The following is a 15,167-nucleotide window of genomic DNA, read 5'->3' on the forward strand; positions in this document are numbered from 1 at the left end:
TTTTATGTTCTAAAGAATATAGTCCTAACCTATTCAATCTTTCCTTATAAATCAGATCCTCCAGATCCAGCAACATCCTTGTAAATTTTCTCTGCACTTTTGATAGTGTTCTAATTTATTCTGTATTTCAGTTAAATACATGGTTTGTTACTCAATTAAATGGTTGTTGTCTTTTTTTTTAATACTCTTTTCACTATTTCCATGAAACTTTGGTTATTGGGGCAGATGCTTAATTGGGCCAAAATGCACTAGTCTCAATGTGTCCCCATTAACTGCAATTTTCTATCCAAATCTTATATATCCAGTTCCATAGAATACCTTCTAAAAACTTTCCCACAACCGATGTCAGACTCACCAGCCTATAATTTCCTGGTTTATGTTTACAGCCTTTTGTAAACAGAACAATATTGGCTATTCTCCACTCCTCTGGTACCTCCTCTGTTGCTAAGAACAATTCAAATATCTCTGCTAGGGCCCCAGCAATTACTGCATCTACCACCCGACACTTGATATCTTTACCTTTTATTGACAGGCACATAGTAGCTTTGTACTCTCAAAATTTCAATTTTAAAGGTCTCCCACTTTCAAAGTATGAATATGATATAGTTGGGAATGAATATGACATAGTTGAGATCACAGAGACATGGCTCCAGGGTGACCAAGGATGGGAGCTCAACATCCAGGGATATTCAATATTCAGGAGGGATAGACAGGAAAGAAAAGGAGGTGGGGTAGCATTGCTAGTTAGAGAGGAGATTAACGCAATAGAAAGGAAGGACATTAGCCTGGAGGATGTGGAATCGATATGGGTAGAACTACATAACACTAAGGGGCAGAAAACGCTGGTGGGAGTTGTGTACAGGCCACCTAACAGTAGTAGTGAGGTTGGGGATGGCATTAAACAGGAAATTGGAAATGCATGCAAAAAAGGAACAGTAGTTATAATGGCTGACTTCAATCTACATATAGATTGGGTGAACCAAATTGGTAAGGGTGCTGAGGAAGAGGATTTCTTGGAATGTATGCGGGATGGTTTTCTGAACCAACATGTCGAGGAACCAACTAGAGAGCAGGCCATTCTAGATTGGGTACTGAGCAATGAGGAAGGGTTAGTTAGCAATCTTGTCGTGCGAGGCCCCTTGGGTAAGAGTGACTATAATATGGTGGAATTCTTCATTAAGATGGAGAGTGACATAGTTAATTCAGAAACAAAGGTTCTGAACTTAAAGAAGGGTAACTTTGAAGGTATGAGACGTGAACTAGCTAAGATAGACTGGCAAATGATACTTAAAGGGTTGACGGTGGATATGCAATGGCAAGCATTTAAAGATCGCATGGATGAACTACAACAATTGTTCATCCCAGTTTGGCAAAAGAATAAACCAGGGAAGGTAGTGCACTCGTGGCTGACAAGGGAAATTAGGGATAGTATCAAGTCCAAAGAAGAAACATATAAATTAGCAAAAAAAAAGCAGCACACCTGAGGACTGGGAGAAATTCAGAGACCAGCAGAGGAAGTCAAAGGGCTTAATTAGGAAAGGGAAAAAAGATTATGAGAGAAAGCTGGCAGGGAACATAAAAACTGACTGTAAAAGCTTTTTTGATACATGAAAAGAAAAAGATTGGTCAAGACAAATGTAGGTCCTTTACAGTCAGAAACAGGTGAATTGATCATAGGGAACAAAGACATGGCAGACCAATTGAATAACTACTTTGGTTCTGTCTTCACTAAGGAGGACATACATAATCTTCCGGAAATAGTAAGGGACCGAAGGTCTAGTGAGATGGAGGAACTGAGGGAAATACATGTTAGTAGGAAAGTGGTGTTAGGTAAATTGAAGGGATTAAAGACAGATAAATCCCCAGGGCCAGATGGTCTGCATCCCAGAATGCTTAAGGAAGTAGCCCAAGAAATAGTGGCTGCATTAGTGATAATATTTCAAAACTCCTTAGATTCTGGATTAGTTCCTGAGGATTGGAGGGCGGCTAATGTAACACCACTTTTTAAAAAAGGAGGGAGAGAGAAACCGGGGAATTATAGACCAGTTAGTCTGACATCGGTGGTGGGGAAAATGCTAGAGTCCGTTATCAAAGATGTGATTACAAGAACAGGAAAACAGATTATTATCTGAATGGTGGCCAATTAGGAAAAGGGGAGGTGCAATGAGACCTGGGTGTCATTGTACACCAGTCATTGAAGGTGAGCATGCAGGTACAGCAGGCGGTGAAAAAGGCAAATGGTATGTTGGCATTCATAGCAAAAGGATTTGAGTACAGGAGCAGGGAGGTTCTACTGCAGTTGTACAAGGCCTTGGTGAGACCGCACCTAGAGTATTGTGTGCAGTTTTGGTCCCCTAATCTGAGGAAAGACATTCTTGCCATAGAGGGAGTACACAGAAGGTTCACCAGATTGATTCCTGGGATGGCAGGACTTTCATATGAAGAAAGACTGTATCGACTAGGCTTATACTCACTGGAATTTAGAAGATTGAGAGGGGATCTTATTGAAACGTATAAAATTCTAAAGGGATTGGACAGGCTAGATGCAGGAAGATTGTTTCCGATGTTGGGGAAGTCCAGAACGAGGGGTCACAGTTTAAGGATAAAGGGGAAGCCTTTTAGGACCGAGATGAGGAAAAACTTCTTCACACAGAGAGTGGTTAATCTGTGGAATTCTCTGCCACAGGAAACTGTTGAGGCCGGTTCATTGGCTATTTTTAAGAGGAGGTTAGATATGGCCCTTGTGGCTGAAGGGATCAGCGGAAATGGAGAGAAAGCAGGTCCAGGGTTCTGAGTTGGATGATCAGCCATGATCATACTGAATGGTGGTTCGGGCTCAAAGGGCCAAATGGCCTACTCCTGCACCTATTTTCTATGTTTCTACGTTTCTAAAGTACACCTTTCCCAGAAAGCAGCCTGTCCCAATCCACATTTGCCAGGTTATTTCTGATGCCACCAAAATTGGCCTTTCTCCAATTTAGAACCTCAATGTGTACCAGATCAATATTTTTGCATACTTACTTTGAAACTAATGGCATTGTGACCATTGGATGCAAAGTGTTCCCCTACACAAACTTCTGTCACCTGCCCGGTGTCGTTCCCTAGTGGCAGATCCTGTATCACATGCTTTCTCGTTGGGACTTCTTGCATTGAAATATATGCAGATCAGGACACTAGTTAGACCATGCTCAACCTTTTGATTCCTGACTTTGACTGAGGTCTTACCTACATTTGTCTGCACAACCACTCTGCTGTCTGTTCTGGCACTCTGGTTCCCATCCCCCTGCTACTCTAGTTTAAACCCCCATGCAGCATTAGCAAAGCTTCCCACTAGGGTATTAGTCCTCTTCAAGTTGAGGTGCAAACCGTCCCTTCTGTACAGGTCCAACCTTCCCTGGAAGAGAGCCCAATGATCCAAAAATCTTATGCCCTCCCTCCTACACCAACTCCTTGGCCATGTGTTAAACTCTATAATATTCTTAGTTCTGGCATCACTAGCATAAGGAACAGGTAGCAATCCTGAAAGCACAACCCCGGAGATCCTGCCTTTACCTAACATCTAATTCCCAATGCAGAGCTTTGTCACTCATTCTACCCATGTCCATGATCTACGTGGACCACGACCTCTGGCTGTGCACTCTCCTACTTAAGAGTGTTGAGGTTTTGATCGAAGATGCTCCAAACCCTGCCACTCAGGAGGAAACATACCATCCGGGAATCTTACTTTCACCCACAGAACCTCCTGTCCGTTTCCCTAACACCACAGCTTTATTTTTCTCCCCCCCCCCACCCATCATGAGTCACAGAGGAGGACTCAATGCCAGAGACCCGACCACTGAGACTTCCCTCTAAACTGTTTCGTAGAAGGCTCCAGAAAGACTCCATAAAGAGCCCATGCATAAACCACAAACACTACTTGAATTCATCATGCCTCATGTGTACACATCTGTATATTTTGCAATAGTCTTAGCTGTTAAATTACCAAACTACACATAGGGACATAATTGAAATCAAATCTCACTTTGTGAAATAAGTAATTTCCCAAGTTTCCTCACTTGGTTCTTTCAACTTTCAAACAAAAAAAAAAGGAAGTGAAAACTCTGGTAAAATAAATCTGCTACTTTAGCAAGCCACTGCTATTACTGAAAATATTGCCACAGATCGACTATCATAGACAGAAACTACAAGATTGACAAAGAAATGTTAATAATTCTGATTTCAAGTTTGCAGGAAACATATTTAGAACATCCACTGTTTTGGGATTTCAATGCTTTGAAAATAGTGGCTAATTTCTGGACTTTTTTGTAAATTTTATTTGTGCTTTTCCTGCATTTGCCCATGTGTAACCCACAGTAATGGCATCACTTCCCGTTTCCTCCAGTTATTCTTCTCCTCCTCGTAGTACTATGTACATCTTTGAACTGATTGAGACATAACAAATATGTATTCAAATGAAATACAGATATACTTACAAGTACAGTGGATTCCAGTTAATTGGGCCATTGATTAATTGGGACAGCCACTTATTTGGGACAACTCTTAAAGAACAAAAACTAATTGAGAAAACAGCTAGGGTTACCTTAGTTTACGTGGGACACTTAATTGGGACAGGAGATTGTTGATCTACAGTTTCTAAGTAGCATCAGTCACGCGCACTTGCATAGCCATTAAGACACTACACCGTGTTTAAAGCAGTTTTTAAATAGCATCAGCTTGGTGTATTTGCATTCAAAAAGCAGTGATTTTTGTCACAGACAGTTGACTAGAAATAAACAGTAAGACAATTCAGAATTGCCTTGCTTACTGGGATTTCAAGCATTTGGGCTTGGGGATACCAGAAACGACCAGAGTGAAAATGGAACAATTTCACTACTTCAACAATGCAGGGACCACAAAAAATTTGAAGGTATCAACAATCATCTTGAACATTATAATGAAAAAGACTTGTAGGATGGAATGATCAAAAGCATTGCATGAAGGCTGTCCATTATCTGCACAAGGTGTCTACACTAAATTTGTTCATGTACAGTCAATCAAAAGAACACAATAGTGTATACTGGATGGACACCTCTATGAATAACAATTTAAAACTAATACACCATTTTATAGCACTGTAGTAACATTAGTAATGTTCTAACTTGTTCTATATTTCAGTTAAATACATAACTTATTACTCAGCTTTAGTTTGACTTTTTTACCTTTTCAACTATTCCATGAAATTTCAATTAATTGGAACAGCCAGTTAATTGGGCCAAAATGTACTGGTCCTGATGTGTCCAATTAACTGGAATCCACTGTACTTTTACGTGTTGAGACTCTGAAGTTTGTAGTCTGAAAATAAAGGTCCATGAAATAGTTACATTATTTAGGAAGCTGACACACCACATGACTCAAAACATAGAGTCTCAAGAAGCAAAAGGGAAGCAAAACTGAAATGTTTATGCTATTTTTTAATCCACAGATCCTGCCAGGACTGCACTTTTTCTGTAACTGGAACACTATTTTCTATCTAGTTATTGCTTTTACGTTAATGTATTGATATGATGAAATGATCAGTATGGATGGCATGCAAAGCAAAATGTTTCCACTGTACTTTGATATGTATGAAAATAACAAAAAAATTATCACAAATATTTTCTCCTTACTTCCTCCTCTCTATACTTTGTGAAACACAATTGTATTAACAATCTCTATGTCAAAAGGTTCAAGTCCAGCACAAAGACATGGGCATAAAAATGCAGCATTTTCTGTCTTTTAGAAAATAAATCTGAAAGACACAAATGCCCAAATTAAGTGCCGTCCATTTTACCTGCTGCAGGAGATTTCTGTGATCACTTTGGGAGCGGTGTACATTCCACCTCACACCAATGTCAAACAGGCTCTAGATGATCTGAGCAATGAGATCAACATGCATGAAACAGCACATCCTGACACCTTCACCATCATTTGAGGGGATTTTAACCAGGCCAGCTTGAAAAAGTCACTAAATAATTACCATCAACAAATCACTTGTTAATACCAGAGGAAACAACACTCTGGACCACTGTTCCACCATCTTCAACAACAACTATAGTGCTATTCCAGGCCCATACTTCGAAAAGTCTGCTCACCTGGCTGTACTTCTACCCCCTGAGCATAAGCAATGACTGAAGGCTGCAGGATCAGTAGTGAGCACCAAGGTGGTACAGACAAGGGAAGCACAGGAGCACCTACAGGACTGCTTTGAATCAGTGGACTGGACTGTATTCAGGGATTCATCTTAGAATCTGGATAAATATGCCGCAGTTGTTACCAACATCATTAAAATCTGTGTGGACAAGTGTATGCCTACGAAAACCGGCTGTACATTCCCAAATCAATACCGTGGATAAACTAGGAGGTTCGTCCTCTGCTGAGGGCTAGATCTGTGGCAGTTAAGTCTGGTGTACAGGAAAACCAGGTTTGACTTGCGAAGGGCTCTTTCAAGAGTGAGGAAACAATTTCAAGCGAGGTTGGAGGCAACATCAGATGCACATCAACTCTGGCAGGGCTTGCAGGACATTACTTCCTCCAAAGTGAAAACCAATAGCATGAATGGCAGCGATGCTTCACTACCAGATGAACTCAACGCCTTCTATGCCCACTTTGAACGGGAGAATACAACTACAGCTGTGAAGATCCCTGCTGCACCCAGTGCCCCTGTGATCTCTATCTCAGAGGCAAATGTCAGGCTGTCTTTAAGGAGGATAAAGGCTGGCAAGGTGGCAGGCCCCAATGAAATATCTGGTAAGGCTCTGAAAACTTGTGCCAAACAACTGGCGGGAGTATTCAGACATTTTCAACCTCTCACTCCTATGGTTGGAAGTTCCCACATACTTCCAAAAGACAACAATTATAGAAGTGTCCAAGAAGAGTCTGTCAGCTGCCTTAATGACTATCATCCAGCAGCACTCACATCTACAGTGAAGAAATGCTTTGAGAGGTTGGTCATAGCTAGAATGAACTCCTGCCTCATCGAGGACCTGGACACACTGCAATTTGCCTAGTGCCACAATAGATCTACAGCAGACACAATTTCAAAGTCTTTTCACAAGGCCTTAGATCACCTGGACAATAAAAACAACTACATCAGGATGCTGGTCGTTGACTATAGCTCAGCATTTAACACCACCACTCCCACAGTCCTGATCAAAAAGCCATCAAACCTGGGCCACTATACCTCCCTCTGCAATTTGATCCTCAACTTTTTAACTAGAAGACCAATCTGTGCAGATTGGTGATAATATCTCCTCCTCGTTGATGTTCAACACTCCCGAGGGGGGTGTTTAGCCCACTGCTCTACTCTCTCTCTTTACACCCATGATTGTGCTGATGATACCCCACTGTTGGTAGAATTGCCGATGGAGACAAGAGTGCATACATTTCTATATTATCATGTATTGTATTGTACGGCTGCTGCTAAGTAGGCAAATTTCATGACACATGACGGTGATAATAAACCTGATTCTGAAATATACTAGTGTGCAAAGGTAAATGGGTGTGGGTCAGTGAAGGAGATGTTATGGGCTCAACATTGCTTACTGTATCATGGAAGATTAAAGGTGAGCTAAATGGGATCAAAGTTGGAAGGAAATGTGTCCTGACAGACATTAGATTACTCCATCACATTCACAATTTTTTATTACTTCCATAGAGCCAAAGGGAATAATCCCCGTTGATGTAGTGTAATAAATTTAACTTTAAAGTTGTCAGGTAGTGGCATCCTTCACTAAGGAACCTCATCATTCAGGACATACCCTGTTCTTGTTACTACCATCAGGGAGGAGGTACAGGTGCCTGAAGACCCACATTCAATGATCCAGGAACAGCTACTTCCCCTCCACCATCAGATTTCTGAATGGTCCAGGAACACTATCTCAATATTCCTTTTTTTGGCACCATTTATTATTTGTAGCTTATAGTAATTTTCAATGTCTTTGCACTGTACTGCTGCCATAAAACAAATTTTGCCTCATAAGAAAATGAAAATAAAACTGAGATAAGATTAGGGACAGGGATAATTAAGGAGGCTTGGCATTTTTTGATGCCTCCAATCCCTTTTCACAGAAAGCATTAACAATCAATACTGTTTCTGCGGTGAAGAGGTCTTCCTCCCAGATAAGAAAAAATTTAATTGTTTTAGACAACCTTGACATGTGTATGATAGCTCTGTCTCAGCCAATAGCAATCTTACAAGTTTGCATCTCCTTTCTAAGACAGGACAATTCAGCACAAAACTGAGGGAAAGCTGCACCAAAGCTGTCATCTTTCAGGTATTCCAGCTTTCTCAGATGGGCTTAAAATAATTCCAGAACACCTTTTTCCAAAGAACAGCAGAACATTTAATCCTGGCATGCTGGCTAACATTTTGCATGTGAAAGATATGCAAACCTTGTATATTTTTATTTAGAGATACAGCACAGAACAGGCTCCTCCGGCCCAACGGGCTGCTCTGTCCAGCAATTCATCTATTTAACCCCAGCCACAACCCACTGGAAAATTTACAATGATTGATTAACCTACTGACTGGCAAGTCTCTGGATCGTGGGAAGAAACTGGAGAAAACCCACGTAGTCATGATGAGAACATACAAACTCTTTGCAGAAGCCCTGAGCTGCAGAGCTAATGGCTAAACTACTGTGATGCCCCTTATTATGTTCATTTAAGGTTATGTTAACTTAATGTTTACCCTCACCTTGAAACAGACTGAGTTTCTGCAAAGATCTTATTTTCATGGCATTTAAACTCTGTGTATGTCTACAACAGTAAACTTGAACACTGGGTTTCCATCAACCAATGTAATTAAAGTAAACCCTTTGGCCTTTATATAATTTGTGGGAGTCTGCAGTGATATGGCCACATTTCCAATGACTCAAAGCATTTCATTTTCTTTAAGGTGTTTTGATGCATGCTGAAAAGAGCATTAATGATACAATCTAAATCCATGTCTTCGGTGTGCCAAAGCGATCACTATTTCCTCACTTAGTTGCTTAGGGGCACTGGAACTTAGCAGTGAGTTACAAGTATCTAGAACCTGAAAGTATAGATCAAGCGTCATGACTTCAAATAACGACACCATTGGGAAGTTCAATTCAATTCAACCTGTGAAGGGAAAGGAATTATCAACAATTTGGGTTGAAACCCTAGATAATTCCTTTCCCTCCACAAATGCTGCTCGGTCAACTGAGTTCCTCCAGCAATTTGTTGTCATAAAAGCTCATCTAGTTCACTAATTTTTCAGGGATGGTAATTTCCCCTCCTTACCTGGTCTTGCCGGGTTCCTCCAACACAGTTAAATACTAACAACATAGTAAGCTACTCAATTTAAAGGGACAGCAGGTAACGGCTTCACTTCTTGCATCTAATTCCTGAGATAAAGGATATCTTTAAGCACCCTTTTGCACTCTCTACCATTAAAAGTAGAATCCTACATCTTCTAAGGCATAGTAGTCAATGTTGGCTCCATAACATCTCCTCCACTGTCCCTTCCCTTTACACAGTAGCACACTTGGACATTTGACTTAAGCAGATGGCCATTGCTCATAACGCAACAGCCTTTCAATGCTATGACTTCAGGAAAAGGAAGATCACCATAAATAACGAACGATTATATAACACGATGAGCAGTGCATGCTGTGGTGGAAGGTGGATGCAAAATCAAAGCCATGGTCACTACATTCATACCAATTCCTCCTTCCTGTTCCCACAATAAATTTGTTCTTCATTCTGGTTTCTGTTACAGGAACTTAACTACCAACGACTAAATCAAGTACCCTGCAATTTAATAAAATGATTTTCTCCTTGTTTCTTGAACACTGCCCGAGTATTTGGTGTCCATAGGTACAAAAACCCAGTTACTTTATATCACAGTCCCATAAATCTAGTATTTCATTATTGTAATGTTAAAACATTACAATAATATCCTTCTTGAAGGATTACTTATATAAATACACAAAGGATAATAATAAATAAATTTGGCCTCCAATACCAAATAAGAGTGAACCAGCATATGAAAATTCATTGCATTAGAATAAACTATTTTAACTATCTCCTACTCATCAACAAACTTTATAAACAAAAGTGAAACAGATGTATTTTTAAAAGATATGAGAAAATCTGGGAAAACAACCACTCAGGCCTTCTTAACAATGATCAGGGAGTAATGATAAAGAAGTTCTAAAGAAAGCCACCAGTCAAGGAGAGTACATAAGCAGAAATAACCTCAGGAAGTGTGCGCATACTTGCTCATGCACGCATCTCTGCCATGAATGTGGGTGAACGGGAGATGATGAAAAACATTTACGAAATGAATTTTGTTGCAATGTACAAGGCTTGATTTCAACACCATCAAACAGATGTCTTCGCTGTGATCAGCATATATACAACCATAGAATCAAGAAAATGGCAGATAGGGTAGATAGTCACATTCAGGGGGCACAGCTTTAAGGTGAGAGGGGAAACCTTAAAGGAGATTTACAAGGCAAATTTTATTTAAAAAGAAATTCGTAGGAGCCTGAACTAAACTGCTGGTGGGGGGGTGGGGGGGAGTGGTGGAAACACTGGAAGCAGATATAATAGTTTATTTATTTTTTAATACATACATTTTCTAAATGTATTTAAGTAGTACTTAGAGAGACACATGAACAAACAGGGAAATTAGAATAAAGATCATGTGCCAGCAGATGGGATTAGTTTCAACTGGCATCGTAGTCATCAGACGTCATAAGCCAAAGGGTCTGTACCGTGTCCTATGTTCAGTCTCCAAGTCTGATCTGACATTCAATAAGATCATAGATATTGAATGGCAGATAATGGATCTAAAGGAAAATTAAATAAAAAATGGAACTAGAAAAGGATTGATTTTGTTTTGTGAGATAGTGAAAGTCTTTAAATTTTGGTTGACTTTTCATTAAAACATAATGAAATGATTCAAGATTCCACGCAAGTTTTCATTGTATCTGTAAGTACATAAAGTTGTGCATATAACAATAAACTTCAACTTTAATTGGGTGGAACCAACCTCTGATTGTAATTACATACACCTAATAAAGTAAACACTGAGTGTTGGCACTGAGTGTATGTTCGTGGTCTTCTGCTGCTGTAGCCCATCCATTTCTTTCAACATGTTGTGTATTCAGAGATGCTTTTCTACACACCACTGTTGTGACACGTGGTTGCCTTCCTGTTAGCTGGAATTAGTCTGGCTATTCTCTCTGACCTCTCTAATTAACAAGATATTTTCGCTCACAGAACTGCTGCCCACTGGGCGTTTTTTTTTGTTTTCACACCATTCTCTGTAAAATCTGGAGACTGTTCTGCATGAAAATCCCAGAAGATCAACAGTTTCTGAGATACTCAAACTATCTAATAGAAATATAGAAACATAGAAAATAGGTGCAGGAGTAGGCCATTCAGCCCTTCGAGCCCGCACCGCCATTCAGTATGATCATGGCTGATCATCCAACTCAGAACCCTGTACCTGCTTTCTCTCCATACCCCCTGATCCCTTTAGCCACAAGGGCCATATCTAACTTCCTCTTAAATATAGCCAATGAACTGGCCTCAACTGTTTCCTGTGGCAGAGAATTCCACAGATTCACCACTCTCTGTGTTTTTCCTCATCTTGGTCCTAAAAGGCTTCCCCTTTATCCTTAAACTGTGACCCCCTCCTTCTGGACTTCCCCAACATCGGAAACAATCTTCCTGCATCTAGCCTGTCCAATCCCTTTAGAATTTTATACGTTTCAATAAGATCCCCCCCCCCCCAATCTTCTAAATTCCAGTGAGTATAAGCCTAGTCGATCTAGTCTTTCTTCATATGAAAGTCCTGACGTCCCAGGAATCAATCTGGTGAACCTTCTGTGTACTCCCTCTATGACAAGAATGTCTTTCCTCAGATTAGGGGACCAAAACTGCACACAATATTCTAGGTGCGGTCTCACCAAGGCCTTGTACAACTGCAGTAGAACCTCCCTGCTCCTGTACTCAAATCCTTTTGCTATGAATGCCAACATACCATTTTCCTTTTTCACTGCCTGCTGTACCTGCATGCCCACCTTCAATGACTGGTGTACAATGACACCCAGGTCTCGTTGCACCTCCCCTTTTCCTAATCGGCCACCGTTCAGATAATAATCTGTTTTCCTGTTCTTGCAACCAAAGTGGATAACCTCACATTTATCCACATTAAATTGCATCTGCCATGAATTTGCCCACTCACCTAACCTATCCAAGTCACCCTGCATCCTCTTAGCATCCTCCTCACAGCTACACCTAATGAGGTGTACAGATGTACCTAATAAAGTGGCTACTGAGTGTAGCTGTAGCTATATTTTATACCTTCATGGCTTTTCTCTCGTGGTTCCAGATTTATCTTGACTTTACAGCCAGAAGTAAACTGGATGCCAAAGCTGCCCACATCATGCCTGTTGGCAATGGCCAGCGGTGGTGTCCCTCCCACAGTTTCAGAGCCCCAGGTTTGACAGCGACCTCCAATCCTGTCTGTGTGGAGTTTTAACTGTTCTCCTGAACCGCATGGCTTCCACCGGGTACTTCACTTTCCTCCCAACGTTCCAAGATGTGCTGGTAAGCTGACCAGTTATTAGAAGTTATGCCACAATGTGGATAAATGGCAGATGAACCAAAGGAGAGTCGATAGGTAGAAGAGAGAGACAAAATTGCAGGACAATGGGGAAATAAGGAGGGAGAAGGGGACCAATGTGGAATTACTCAGTGAGGTCCTGATGGGTGCACACCTTATAGTAAATAAGTCAGTTACCAGACAAATCCATTTCCTGTGTGTGCAGTGACTAGCGTTGTAGAGCGTTCACTCCACTTAACTGGATGGCATAATCTGAGGAACATTTAATGGGGAGAAATAATTTGTATTAAAAGTTATTTATTTCCCCACCACACAAGATTCATTAACCCTGTAATTCCTTTACAGCCAACAAGAACTGAAGTCTCCATTGATGTACAGCAACAGCACTGCAAGTACACACAACATGGAGTTGTTTGGGTAACTAAGACCAACAACAAGAGCCGATGTCAGCAGCAAAATACCACAGTCTGTGCTTAAAAAATATTTTTTTAAAAAACAATTTGGAATGTAATGAAGGTGAGCATGCCAAATGCTTTTGTCACTATCCTGTCCGTCCGTGACTCTACTTTCAGGGATCCATGTACCTGAACTCCCAGGTCCCTGTGTTCTACAACACTCGCTAGGTCTCCACATTTTACTGGGAAAGTCCTACCTTGATTTGACTTTCCAAAAATGCAACACTTCATGCTTAGCTAGATTAAACTCCATCTGCAATTCTGCAGCTCACTTCACCAGCTGATCAAGATCCCACTGCAATTCTTAATAACCTTCTTCACCATCTATGATACCACTAATTTTAGTGTGCTTGGTGATTAAGGTTAGGAATATTTTCACAGGGGTTCTTTCATGTTCAACTTTTTCACCCCTTTTATACATTCACAGAATGTAATGACCACTGGCTATGCCATTGTTTTGTTGTCCATCCCCAATTACCACTGGACTGATGAGACAGAAGAACGGGGTTGAGAGGGGTAATAAAACAGCCATGATCGAGAGGTGGAGCAGAATTGATGGGCCGAATGGCCTATTTCTGCTCCTATTTCTTATGGGTCAACCACATTGATGGGTCTGGAGTCATTTGTAGAGTAAAGGTGTGGGCACTGCCAATCTCCTCCCAAGAAACATGGTGAACCAAGTGGGAGTTTAAACAATGCAGTATGTTTATCATTAATGAGATAAGTTTTTTTGCTTCAAAATTCCAGACTGATGTCATTAAGTAAATTTAAATTCTCCAGCTGCCTAGATCTATGGTCCAGAACCATGGTTATTGGCCCTCATACTTTGAGTTCATCCAACCAGCACCCCCAACAAACACAACACACAAATAAATAATTTAGTTTCAGTATTGTTATGTTCAGGTAAAGTAGTTCTGTTGCACCAGAGCAGAAATGGCACTGAACCAAGTGACTGGGTGACAAGAAGCCAGTAATACCATCTGGATAGGTTCCCACAAGAGGAAGTTTGTTTTATAGGAACTTCGAAATATCAGATTTTGCTAACTTTTTCTAGAAGAAATGAAGGAAAATAATTTTGAAAAGACAGGAAACTGGCTGTTTTCAAGAGCTGATGCTGCAGAAAATGACTCTGTGGAATGCCTCCTTGGAGACTCCGCATTCCTCAACTCAAGCAGGCTCTCCAATTGCAACAAGCGGTACGCAGCCAGATGGAGTCTGTGAAAGCAGGGAACGGACGGATTTTGGAGAAATACAGGCTCGGATAGCTCTAAAGCACAACAAGGAAAGGCAAAGATCACAGGGACGGCACAAAGAAACACTGAAAACAGAAACACATTCAACCTCTACCAGACGATTTCCCACAGCTAGCAACCAGCAACAGGAATAAGTTCTTTTTTAAAAAAAACTCCACATAAAAGTGGGAATCAATTCTATTAATCTTACTTACCCCAAGGAGGCAGATTTTTAATTCTCTTATTGCCATTTTCGATCTATGATGCTTATGTCATGCTCTTAGCAATCTGGTCTTCACAGTTCATGTATCAACGTGCGTTGTCTGCGAAGCTAATCTGCTCTCACCCTCCGACCAGCTAGTTTCCTCACAGCGAACGGAAATTGCTCGGCAATCTCTCTCCTCACCCAACGGTCACGTGGTACTCCAACAGCGGCCACTTTCTTACTCTCTCAAATCAGTTATGTTCGGTAGAAGACATAAACTGCAAGAAAACTTATTTACGTACAGCTATATAAATAAATAAATTATGCGCACCCACTCGTCCCAACAACCGTTTTAAATTTGCTTTCAGCTATAAATGCACGGACTATAGACGTCGAAAGACGAAATGCTGAGATGTGATTTACCCCACAACGACCGTGTTGGAGTGGTAGGGATGGTCGGAGTGTAAAGAAAGAGAAACCTTAAATTTCTTTCCTTCAAACCAAAAAGAGCCAAAGGAGTGAAACTTTAAAAAATGGCAGTTGTTGGATACCCAAAATAAAACAGAAAGCATATTCAGCAGGTCAGGCCACATCTGTGGAAAGAGATACTGAAGCAACGTTTCAGGACGAAATCCCTACCTCAGGAGTGGGAAGGG

The 15,167-nt window shown here is 40.8% G+C and overlaps 1 protein-coding gene across 2 annotated transcripts in view; it reads right to left on the minus strand.

Annotated features, from left to right (window-relative positions):
* The window catches only part of rab31 (RAB31, member RAS oncogene family), a 111,128-nt gene extending 96,430 nt beyond the window's left edge, over window positions 1–14,698 (minus strand). The window contains exon 1 of one of the 2 annotated variants that reach the window (XR_012099085.1): window positions 14,522–14,698. Coding sequence is in view for 1 of the 2 variants with exons in the window: in XM_073047232.1 (XP_072903333.1) it covers window positions 14,522–14,557 (36 nt within the window). In the remaining variant the exon portion in view is untranslated. The remainder of the gene's footprint in view (window positions 1–14,521) is intronic. The other variant, XM_073047232.1, reaches the window with a different exon arrangement.
* Between the last annotated feature and the right edge of the window lie 469 nt (window positions 14,699–15,167).

The sequence above is a fragment of the Hemitrygon akajei genome, chromosome 1, assembly GCF_048418815.1.
Source record: "Hemitrygon akajei chromosome 1, sHemAka1.3, whole genome shotgun sequence".
Classification (NCBI taxonomy): domain Eukaryota; kingdom Metazoa; phylum Chordata; class Chondrichthyes; order Myliobatiformes; family Dasyatidae; genus Hemitrygon; species Hemitrygon akajei.